Below are 12,592 nucleotides of genomic sequence, written 5' to 3'. Positions count from 1 at the left end.
GGATCAAGTGAAGAAAAACATGGGCAGGGAGATAAAAGAGAAACCAAGAATTAATTTGACTGGCATTGTGGTGCTGTGGTGCTTTTGTATGTTCAAGTGATGTCAAAATGCGGCGCTGTTTATTGAGACATTGCCAGCCAAAGCCTATTAACTGGTGCATGGTTTATGGTGCCGTTTCAGATGCGTTAGTCAAGGGGCTCTTTTCAGATTTTACAAAGTAGATGCCTGCTTATTTCAAGTACCTCTAAAACCGTAGGATAAATATACTTCTTTTTAAGATACAAATATGTCTTCTGCTTGAGTTTAGAGCTTCTTTACTTGAAAGTGTATGGCAAGAGAGAATCAAAGCAGTAAGCTTTGAATGCAGAGACTTAGATCAGTGACTTTCAACTGTTGACACCTCTAGATATTTTTGACTTCAGCTCCTGGAATTCCTGGCTCTTGCCTAGGCTGGCTGGGACTCGTAAGAAGCATCCAAAGAACAAAGAGTTGAGCACCATGGCCTGAATCTTGCTGCCTTACACAGTCAATCATGGAAGTGGTGAGAGGCATTTGGCTGCATGCCCATCTCATAGCCGGCTATCCTCTGGTTGCCCAATCAATACCATGACTGACAGGCAACATACTTCAAAATAACTTGCACAAATGTTCTTAACGTGTGCAGCATTTTGAAACAGGAATTTGAGGCCTGGGTCTAGAGCCATAGATCAAGCCTGTATAAACACATCACCTTGTAGCCTTCTATACACATCCATTCCTTGCATCCTTTCAAATTATAATGAAAAAAAAGAGAGAGAGCAGTCCTTTAGTTCAAGGAAGGAAGGTCTCTTTCACTGACATATCTTTAAAAAGTGGCCTTTTAAATTTGACTTTTAACCTCTAAACCTTGAAACATTGTATTTTTAGAAGGCAGTGCATCATATTTTTATCAGCATTTTTAAAATCAGGCATTTAAAATTTGTCTTAACTTTTTAAACTAATAGCATTTTAACATCCCTTTGGTTTAATCCTATCTTAATGGCAATAACTTGATTTATTATTATGTCATATGTGCATTTTAAATTGCTGTGTGCCACGTTTGGATACCCAGTGTGGTGTAGTGGATAGAGTGATGGACTAGGACTCAGGAGGCCTGAGTTCAAATTCTCACTTAGCCGTGGAAACTCATTGGGGGAGTAGCACTAGTAAAGGTGCTCCTTAAATATCTCACTTCCTTTGAAAGCCTTATTAGGGTTACTGTAAGTCAGTTCTGACTTTACGGCACATAACAACAGCATGCCACCTTTACAGGAAGAAAGATGGGATATCAGTGAAGTAAGTAAGTAAATATATAATTTATTGTTGACAGAACTGCAGACATTCCCTGCCATGGCATGCAAGCATCTTACTGGATCTGCTACCCTCTTTAGAAATGGAAGGCAGCATCCCTCTTGCTTTCTCTTGCTTTTAAATTTTTTGAAACCACAAATGCTTCTGTTCTGAACATGATGAAATTTGCTCATTTTTGGTCAATTCCTTGTGGTTTCAACCTCAGAGTTCCTCATTCATGAATGCCGACAGATTATTTAAGATGCTGTATCAACGGCAGCATCTCAAAGCAAATGTGGACCCATGCATTGTAGAATACTTCAATGGAGAGCTGGTTTTCTTTTGCGACAGTTATTTCAATAAGAGCAGCCCTGCAAAGAAACCCTATGGCAACCCCTTCGGAATAAAACCTGTCATATCAGCATAAACTAGCTGCACTTTTCCCAAAAAATTGCTCTCATTTTTTCTCACAGCTTTAACTTTAAAAACCCTTTTACAACAGGAAGAACTTCAAATGCTGCCTAATAAGCATTTGTGAGCATTTCTTCTAATTTGATGAGCTTAGTTTTATGTTATTGTTACAACTTATCAAAGTGCCTGTCAACAGCCTGAAAAAAACACGCACTCCCATTTTGAATGGCTGTGCACTCCAAGCAACTGTTTTGAGTTATAATAGGCCAGGGCATTTTTAAAAAATGAGATGATGCTTATTTGATACGCTTTGAAAAACCAGCATTTCAAATGTTCTCAACTTCTCCGGCTGGCTTCCTGAAGCTGTGTTCAGCGGCCAAGTGGAGTCATAAGCCCATCAGCTCTGCTTAAATCCAGCATGCAAACTAGCAAGGGTTGGTTGTTTAGTAGGCTTGGGCTGAACAGCAAGATCTCCCCTCATTCTATTTTCTTTCCTTTCCTGTTCCCCGGGATGTTGCAATCAAGTCTCCTTTCATTGCAATGGTCAGAGACCAAAAGGGGTGACTCTGAAAATCTGTTCTGTTTTAAATACATTGTATTTTTCAGAAACTCAACAGCTTTCTAAATCTCCTTTCAACTCTCTGTTGGGTTGCAAGGCGTTTTTCTTTTTCCTGCATGGAAATTCATGCTTATTTTCCCCCCTACATATATACCTGCAATGTATATTAACAAACACATTTTTACACCTTTCCTGCACTGGCTAAAGTATAAAGTTTTTTTTCTTAAAATGCACACAACATTCTTTTAAATAGATGCACTTTTGGGTGTGCATTTTTTTCTTCCCTGCACCACAGCCTTCAGAAATGTATGACTTTCCATGGCAAGATGAGCTTTGTGTTGTTGTCAGTTTGAAGAGTGCTGATTTTTAAACCAACCTAGCTCTTTGACGTTTCCCAGGGCACCGTGTTGCTCCCAATCTCTTCTTCCATGCTTGCCTGATTCCTCTGCTTCAACATTTTTTGTACAGGAAACTACCTCCGCCACATCAACCTGGTCTTATTGGTGGTTTATCTGATCTGCTACCCTTGCCCGACAGTCAGTCTTAGGTCCCTGAAGATATATTACAACTTGCATCAGTCCAGATCAGCATGGCCAAAGGAAAGAGATGATGGAAACTAATCCAGAACATATGGAGAGACCACATTCTTTTTAAGTGGCTCAATAAAAGGTATCACCCACTCTTGTATTTGCATGAATTTGCACACTTTCCACCTGTATTTGTTCCCCTGAATAAAAGCTTCACAACTGAATTTGGGTGCAACAGCACAAGAAACATACATCCCAATGGAAGGAGACACTCTGGCCTATGAGTCTTTGTGAAGTCCCAGGGCACTCTTGTAGCCTTCTGTACCATAGAGAGCATGATGCCACTGCCATTCTTCGTGACAGCTTTAAACATGGATTCAACACATTCCTGCAGGACAGGCTTATAAGCAGCCATTAGCTATGACAAGTGGCTATGTCAACACAGACGGCACCCATATAGGATTCCCTGAAACTCTGATTTATATACTTGTGTACAGTCATTTGTACTACAATCTGAGAGGCCATTTTATTCATTTTTTCCTGGGCACTTTACCAAGGCACTCAGATGAGAAAATAATGATGTTTCGTCTGTTAATGGTTGGGTAGCTATTTTTAAAAAAACTTGTTAAAAAAAAGGTAATATACTGTGAACAATGGAACCCATCTCTATCAGCTGTATGGGATACTCTGTACCCTACCTTCTTTCTTTCTTTCTTTCTTTCTTTCTTTCTTTCTTTCTTTCTTTCTTTCTTTCTTTCTTTCTTTCTTTCTTTCTGGTTCTCTGTTGTCTGGGATTGAATATTTTGATTTCAATGGGCCATAATACTGCCATACACGTTATATTCAATACCCAAAATGCAATTATCAAAAGTCCTATTTAGACATTCACAAATACAGCCCCTATCCCTTCTTCCACACCACATGGGGTACACAAGGATATCCTAAAGGTATTTTGTAAGAGGAGTTAACTAAGTACTTTGGGTTTTCCGTTCTACCATTTTGATTTTACTGGTCTGAGTTTCTTGCAGATAGAGATGACATAAGGTGTTTATTATGATGGGCTCTATTTCACTTCTGCAAAGGCTTTATATTAGTACTAGTTTTAACAAGAGAACACATGTTGGGGAAAACTGAAGAAAATATGTCATTATTTTCTCAATTCTGTTTGGAGTGATGCTAAGTCTAGATTTGAAATGTTTGATTTAATGTTTCCTGAGAACCACCTGCATCCCTGAGAAGATGCTATGAGACCAACTGATTCTGGAACTATTTGCAGGCAAAATCCAGGAGGTGCACTGCCATTCAGCTACAGACTCGCACTTTATACAACTTTCTTAAACAACCGAGTGAAATCGGTTGTCTATTAGGAAGGAGCTTGATGGACAACTTTGAGAGAGCTGGTTGGCACTAGTGAGATGGCTCCTACTCAGTACTGGAAACAATCTCAGCTTGTGAAAAGATGAGATGCAAAGTAAAGCTTTCCCCAAAGGCCTTCCAGGGCTGGGAAGATTTGTACGCTCAGTATTTTAGCTTGGTGCTAATGGCTTAGTTAACATAATTTACTTTCCACCCAACCAAGAGAAATATGTGACACTCAGAGCTGTGCAATTTGCTCTAATGGCCCAGAAACAGGAGCAAAATCTATTGCTGTAAATGCCATAAGCTGAGAAGGTGTACATATATATTAAGGCATGGCTTAAAACATATGGGCTGTCAGCCAGCATGCCATTTGCTTCACTACTTAAAACAACTACAATTTCTTGGGGTACAATTTTATCTGATCCTTAATTTAATCTACTTGCAATGATGACAGTAGAGAAGTCTTGTGATACCCAGACTGATTCAACATTAAGAGTTACCTGTGCATGCAATGATCTGTTGCTTTGCATCTTACCCTACCATTTACACAACAGATACCCACTAGTCCCTGGTATGACTGAAAGCCCTACTGTTTTGGATGGGGCAATGACTGGCATGTACAACTACAAGCCAGAAGTCCCATGGAGTGCTATGGCCACAGAGATGTTGCATTCTGCACTTTCGCAGTGGGAATTGATACAGCTGCCTCAGGGAAACTACGGGCTGAATACATTTTCAGTAAGCTTTGAGACCTTTCCCAACCCTTACTAACTGTAGGTTTATCCTACACCTCCTGTTCCAGCCTTCTTTGTGTTTAAGTGCCCAACTGAAAGGAAGTTTTTAAAAATTAACCTCCATGGCCACTAGCTGGGATATTTTGAAGCCCCGGTTTAGCGTCAGTAATAAAGACAATTCCCAGGTGAAAAGGCATAATGGATGCTTCCAATCGACCCACTGACTTCTGTCTTTTTAACAATTAGCTTGTACTCGTAGTTTATGAGGATGCCAATTCATCTTTTGTTAAACAGCCTTGCCCCCCCCCTTGAGCACAGTATCAATCTAAAACAAAAGTATACGTTCCAAATCCCACAAGGTGCTAGTTCCCTTCTATTCAGCACTGGCTAGGCCTCTAAGACTGAGGGGTGGTATGAAAGCATTTTTCAAAGACTTGAAAGGTTGGCCTACAGAGGAAGGGCAGAATCTGTTCTCGATCATTCCAGAGTGCAGGACACGCAACCATGGGCTCAAGTTACAGGAAGCCAAGTTTTGGCTGAATATCAGGAAAAACCTCCTAACTGTTAGAGCAGTATGACAGTGGAGCCCGTGACCTTGAGAAGCGGTGAGTGCTCCAACACTGGAGGCATTCAAGAAAAGCTTGGATAATCATCTGGCAGACGTATTTTGATTTCTATTCCTGCATCAAGGCCCCTTCCCACTTCACTATTCTATATTTATAAGATTCGAGACAAACCAAAATAAAACCAAAGTGGTTTTATTGCCAACTCTGTATTAACCATTCTAAAACACACCGCATAGTACTTCATCGGAACTCAGTGGTTTTGCAGAGATTTTTTTAATTGCACTTCCCATCAGCCTTAGCCAGCCTGTGCAGTGGAGGAAAAGCCTTATCTTCCTTGTGACAGACCTTCTGTCTGTGGCTTATTTCTCACATTCTCTGAAACTGGCATTCTAGCTTGTCTTGATCCCCCAAAAGTGAAAAACATGGTTTGTTGTAGATTTATTTCTCTGCTTTGTCCTGGGAACCAGAAATTAGAATGTTATGTTTGTGTGTCACAATTAACTATAGGTGGAAGGCCTGCGATTTGTTTCACATCAGAAAGGACTGGCTAGTGTGCATCAGCATGCTGTTTAATTCACAGTAAGCCATTCCCCCCCCACCCCAAGAATTATGCTTTCCCATGATATGAAAAACTAGCTAGGATGTGTGTGAAATATTTATTTTTATTTTATTTATTTATTTATTTAAATACACTGCTACGAAGCATCAATATCAACATAGATTCCCCAGGATATTTTTGCCAATTCATTTCTGAAAGGCTAATTTCTTGACAGTCAAGATTGGGGGGGGGGGGAAGGCAGCTTTATAGATGCTCCATTAATTGCCACAATTTCTTCTCTTACCCACTAGGCTAGCTGTGAGGAAACTTAACATGGAGTAGAGGATCGGTCTGAGCAACTAAACAAAGCTAATTGGAACAGGCAAAAGAGATAAAAGAAAGTGATCGATGTGGAAAACAATCAACGGCCTTAAGAGAAGCACAAATCCAGAACTGGTTCTGCAGGGACGTGATCCTAATTTCCAGAATGGGATGAGTATTCTCCCAGCAATTCTGCCTCTAATGGACTGCAGGTGGCAGTGCATAATTGATGCTCCCCTGTTGTCACTGGCAGTGACAGTTTTTAAGTGCAGAACAAATTGCTAATGCCTGCAAAGGTGTGGGAGCAATCAGCTAGAAGTGAAGGTGAGAGGATCAGAACCCCCCTTTACCTTTGCAAATCTTCCATTTACAAGAAGAAAAGCAAGAAAGAAAAGAGGTAAGTAAACAAACTCAATCCCGAAGGGGAAAAACACCCAATAGTGTTTGTAGCCTTCCAAACATTTTGAGCCACACATTAATGGTCCCCCAAGTTGGCACCCTCTAGATGTGTTCCAATACAACTTCCATCATCCCCAGGTATCTTAACCATGCTGCAAAGAGGGGGGGGGGAATTGTTTGGCCATAGAGCACATGAACTAAAGCAATGCTTCAGAGTTCACCTGAAGCAAAAGTCAAAGAAGCAGTACCTCTTAAGGCAAAACATCAGAGAACAGTTGAAGGGAATTATAATTATAATTATAATATCACTAATTTCCACCATGGGAATCATCTCTATTGAATCAAGGCTCATATTGGAAATCCCTGAAGAATTCCAAGTGAAGATTCAACAGTTTGGAAAAATCTAGTAAAAATTTCTCATCAAGTAAAAAGTAGCCCAATAGCAATTCATAAGTCACCTATGAACACCACAGGGATTAAAAGGGACTTAATCAATTTCCGTGACAAAATAGCCTGTATCTACTAATGATGCCTGGTGGTGCCACTATTGAAAAGGCCCTGGATCATGATAACTAACAACTTGATCTTGAATGGTAAGAATAGAGCCATTGTAGAACCTCTGAAGCAGATCCTAAATTTTGGGTGGATTAATATGGAAGAAGGGTATGTGTCTCACATACCAGGTGTTTAGAGCATTCTCAGTCAAAATGCCAGTTCCTTTCTTTAGAGGTCTCTTTGGACATTATAGGTCCTCTTCGTGCACAGTATTTATTTTTCCTTGCTGCAAGTTAAGAGGTCAGCCTAGGCATTCCACACCAGTTATGGGACTCAGCACATGTTAGCAAACATCTATACTGACTTCTTAACCTGTTATAATTAGTTTCTGAAATTCATGCCAGCAGGTATAACTTTTTAGCCCCTGTATTATTTTTCCCTATGTGACTAAATTTCACTGTGGGCCAAAAATGAGTGTGCCATCACAAAATAATAATGGAAGGGTTTATTCTGTGCAGGAACATCCTGAAGAATAAAAGCTTTTCAAAATTTTCAATATATTTGTTGACAGTGCAGCTATTTTACAACAATGAAAATTTCAAAGAGGGACTCCAATCTGAAACGATGACTGAGAATTAATCAAGACCTTTGATTCAGTCCATTCAGCCTTGAACAGCAACAATGGCTTTCCGTCCCAGTACTGGCATCAATTAACATAAGCCCAGCGTCCCAGGTTTGTTATAAAAAGTGATGATTTGGGTATTCAAGCATCGTGAATTCTAGTATGAAATAATTTTGAAATGCCAGTTTTGAGATAACTTCCAATATGAATGGCAATATGAACCCAAAGATCTCCATTATCTCTCAAACCTAACATGCTGATCAAAACTTTGAATTTTGTATTTTTCTCTTACTTCAGCAATTCACTTTTCACTAGCTCTAACAGAATGTATCTTGAAATGACATTTTTGAGATAGTTTTTATTTTTAGAGAGTACATATTTAAAATACTGTATAATGAATGCTCCACATTATTGCCATGATCATGCTACCAAAATTGAGCAGCACAATAGCAAGTTTGGTAGAGGTGAGATGGCAGATGGGGTTGCAATAAAGGGACTGCATGCAATCCGCAGACCACGTGAGCTAACGGAAAGTGCAGAGGAAGCCATTACGACCGAGCTCCAAGTGACACCTCTAATGTTAGACAGCAGAAACTGCTAGAGCTCCCCACCACCTTCAGCTCCTGTGGAAACGCAGTTTACTATCTGGAAGCCTGGGAAATTCTCCAGAGCAGAATTCTGGATATTGTAGAGGGCTCAAAAGGGATGACAAGAAGGATGAGATCTTGTTGCAGGAACCACAGAGAGATGGAAACAGTCCTTCTTAGATCCAGTGACAGGACGTCTTCCGAGAGCAGAAGTATGCAGATGGATCCTGGCTGAGAGTCTGAGACCAGCTGAGATGAGAAACAGAGACGTTGTGATGGTTCCAGTGTTTCGCTTCTGCCTGCTTGACTCACTATTAGATGTCCATTTAATGCAAAATGGCATTCCAGACAAATGACAGCTTCGTGCCATTCTAATAATAGAAAACTACTGCAGAGTGATGACAAGCCATGACACCTATTTGCAAGTGCCGGCCCTTTTTTAAAAATTTTTTTGCTGTTTATCGTTTTTTTAAAATAAACATGTCATTTACCAGCCAGATGGCAAAACATTTGGGAGAAGGCATCCAGAAAAATTGCTTGCAGCTGAGGATGTGAAAATCTTTCAGTCTTGTTCTTGTTAAATTTCCCAGAACCCTCCCATTTCAATCTGGGAGGTTTGTTTTGTTTTGTTTTTTTACTACTGGAGATGTGTCTATTAAGATGATTAATGACTCTCACCAAGCTCCACATTTCAAGGACTTGTGATATACTGGGTCAAGGGGCATAAACCTCCCAAGATCCAGCTTCACCACACAAGAGAAAAGAAATTAAACAGGAAACACTTTACACCAAGTCAGACCTCCCTCCGCCCAATTTTCCAAGTGTACTTTCTACTGTAGGATAGTAGGTCTCCTTCTAGAACTCAAACAAAGGCCTTTAACACACACACACACACACACACACACACACACACACACACACACACACACACACACACACACACAGAGTACTATTCTACTACTTCTTATCTAGAGGTGGCAGGAATTCACTCTGTCCTATTACATGCAAAGTATGTGCTCCATCACTGAGATAAGTTCCATTAGCATAAAAGAACATGTGCAGCAGCTACTGAAGATGCCACCAAGATTGAAAGCAACTTTGGAAATGCCAAGGCTGATTTCCTCTCCCCAAGATTCACAAGGAGCTGGACATGGTCTACTCTCTTTCTCTCTCTCCTGTTTAAAAAGGTATTTCTGGTTTCAAGACTTCTGCTTCCATTTTTTATTTGGGTAGAGGGCTTGGAGGATTTGGGAAGCCCTGCACACCATTTTATGGGAGAGAAAAAAAAGAACTGCTCCTAAAGGCTACTAGGAGTAGACAATATTTTTCTTTTTGCCTGGGGCAGCATGTCATTGAAAAAGCTGCCTAGAGAATTCACTAATTTGTACGCCTCTAACTGCAAGCCTTGTTATGAAGCTGGCCAAGTACACTCCCGCACCACCGCCTTCATCCTCAGCTTCCCTGTGTTGATAAGAAAAGTCAGAAAAGGAACTATAAACACAATGAAGTGAAAAGGAATGCAGAACTCCAAAGGGCTGGAAGGACCTGCCTCTGCAGATCTTCCAGTCACATGGAATGTTCTAATTGCATTCAACCAAGCATGGGGACACCTCGTTTTCAGATCTATGCTGGTAATGGAGGGAGGTAAAGATGGGGAGGGAGCCAGACGGAACACAGAAACGGTTCTCTCTGTACAGTTACAATAAACAGCACCTGAGTAGGATTTAGTCTTGTAGACACGCCGGCCACTCAGGGATCACATGATAAATGGGATTGATGTGGAGATAATGCACCATAATATGATGTCAGTAAATATATCATATGGAAGAAAATGTCTGGGTCTGACACTGATGGCAGCAATACAGAGAAAGTGTCATTTTAAACAAATAAGCAAATTGGGTTTTTTTCCCCACAAAGAATGCTTATAAATTGTTATAAAGGGGAGATATTTTTCAAAGTGCCAGGAAAGGTCATGAACAATGCAAAGCATTTTTGGCTCAGTTCTGCATGCAACATTGGCTATAATAGAGTAGCTCCCGCTCTCCTTATTCATGGGCCAAGAGAGAGAGAGAGAGAGAGAGAATTAAAATAAAACAAAACATGATCCTGTGCTGAGTGCAAAGATGAAATGATTATTTCCTACAGCCAAGTTGAAAAATAAGGTTTCTCGGTGGAAGCACCAACTCAGCATGAAGTTCTGCTAAGGAGTCAAGATGGATGATGCTAACTTAAGAGATGAAAAATCGGAGAGGTGGAATGGTCCATTCGAACTGCATCTGCTCTCCACCCCGTCCCCTCAAACCACTATTCCTTATATTCAGAGCATTGGTAATAGAAGCGGGCAGGAGTAGATAAGCACAAGGTAAAAACACCGTTGGCCAAATACATCATAGCAGTGTGGCTTGCAAAGGGAAATGCTGAGAATTATACATCATCTCCTCTCTTCGATGTAAATGCAAGATTTATGCTTGGTCTCAGGATTGCTAATTGATTACATGAACAAAGAGTCAATAAAGAAATCAATAGGAAATACCTGACTGAAGGGCACAGGGAATACACACAGGAGGGGAATTTTTAAGTCCATTGCAGATATTGTGGTAAAAAGGTTAAGTGCTTCTATATATTTACTGACTAGCTCGTTCCATGGGGAAGAAGGAAGGTGGCGGCAGCAGAAAGCTAACAACCTTTTCTATCGGTGTAATAAAAGAAATAAGCAGAGATGTTGACACAGGTTACAGGCAGGATCATTTTCATGTCACGTTTCCACAGGAATGCAGAAAAAAAATCAGAAATATGAGAACTGCTTAGTCTTCATTTTGTTGTTTTTCTCTGAAGCCCACAGGCATTCTTGTTCCATCTTTTGTTCCTATTAGGTTGCAAGACTTTGTTTTTACTTCCTGCACAGAAATGTTGTCTGCATTTTCCCTCAGAGACCTATTTTTTTCATGCATTCCCCAAAGAAGAGAGAATTCACACTGGCCAGCACACAGTTGCTAGGATGACCCAAAATGAAAGACAAGGAAGCCCACTTACCTCGACAGAAGGGCAAAGGGAAGTCCCACGAGGCAGAGTTTTCTGAGCTTGCATGGCAGGTGAGCAGAGCATGGCCTTCCAGAAAGAAGCCTGGGTTGCAGCTGTAACGTACTTTGTCACCAACACTGTAGGTTGTCCCCTGTTGGATTCCATTCTGGAGTCTTCCTGGATTTCCACATGTGTGGCTTGGTAGAACTGTTGGGAAAGGAAGGGAAACAAATAGACTTTGAGTAGTCCAATGGGTGTTAATCAATCACCTTTCAGTTTTCCGGTACATGCGTGCATTTCCGCTAATTTCCCTCTGCAACTTCACCCTACTAAAAAAATGCTAAGAACGATGGGGAAATGTCACAGGTTTTCTCTCTCTTTTTCAAGCTGTGATAATGTGATGGGCCTTTCCCCATATACTGGGAATTGTGACATAAATACAAAATCTCCTAACCTTAAAGGCTTGAGAGACAAATAAGAAGAAGGCACAGCCCCATGCAGCACGATTCATCCGACATCTAAAAGCCCTGAGAGGTCAGGAGAGCCAGCAGGCAACATCAAACCACATTCTGCTCTTTTATAAAGAAGCTCTGCATGCTTGGGAGGCAAAATACAAATACTTACACATGACCCATGAGACTGAGAAATGCAAAATGCACTTCTCCTCACTGCTGATAATGGCAAGGAATTTCTTGGGACCCCTGAGAGAATCTCGGCATTAGCAAGAAGAATGTTTTGTGGAACCCCCTAGGTTTCAGCACAAAAATTGCCCATTTCACAAAAAAAAGTTCCATTTGCATCATAGCAAATTTAGCAAGCATTCTCTCCATCCCTACTTTTGAGCACTCTCTTCTTCACACATGCTGTGGAATCATTTCATTGCAAGAATAAATACTATAAATAAATAAACAGTTCTCAAAATCACATTTCTTACACCTCCTGGGGAAAGCCAAATACTGTAAATTTCAGCTGTGAATTGCTGTTAGTTAAGAAGTCAGCACTTGTATCTCTTGCCACACACCAGTCACATGACTTGGCACGCAACAAGAAATGCAGCTTTGGCTACACTGGAGGCAATTTGCAGATGAGATTTACACTGCTAGAGTTGAAGCTGGTAGGTGTAAGTAATAGGATTCTGGCCATTA

At 40.7% G+C, this 12,592-nt stretch overlaps 1 protein-coding gene across 4 annotated transcripts in view; it reads right to left on the bottom strand.

Annotated features, from left to right (window-relative positions):
- Window positions 1-12,592, bottom strand: part of CSMD2 (CUB and Sushi multiple domains 2) — a 533,934-nt gene that overhangs the window by 348,703 nt on the left and 172,639 nt on the right. For all 4 annotated transcript variants that reach the window (XM_078379919.1, XM_078379918.1, XM_020800093.3 and 1 more), the window contains exon 4: window positions 11,460-11,654. In XM_078379919.1, the coding sequence (XP_078236045.1) occupies window positions 11,460-11,654 (195 nt within the window). The remainder of the gene's footprint in view (window positions 1-11,459; window positions 11,655-12,592) is intronic.

The sequence above is a fragment of the Pogona vitticeps genome, chromosome 9, assembly GCF_051106095.1.
Source record: "Pogona vitticeps strain Pit_001003342236 chromosome 9, PviZW2.1, whole genome shotgun sequence".
NCBI classification, from domain to species: Eukaryota; Metazoa; Chordata; class Lepidosauria; order Squamata; family Agamidae; genus Pogona; species Pogona vitticeps.
Note: the sequence above shows the minus strand (reverse complement) of the source record. Positions and strands in the feature narration are given on the sequence as shown.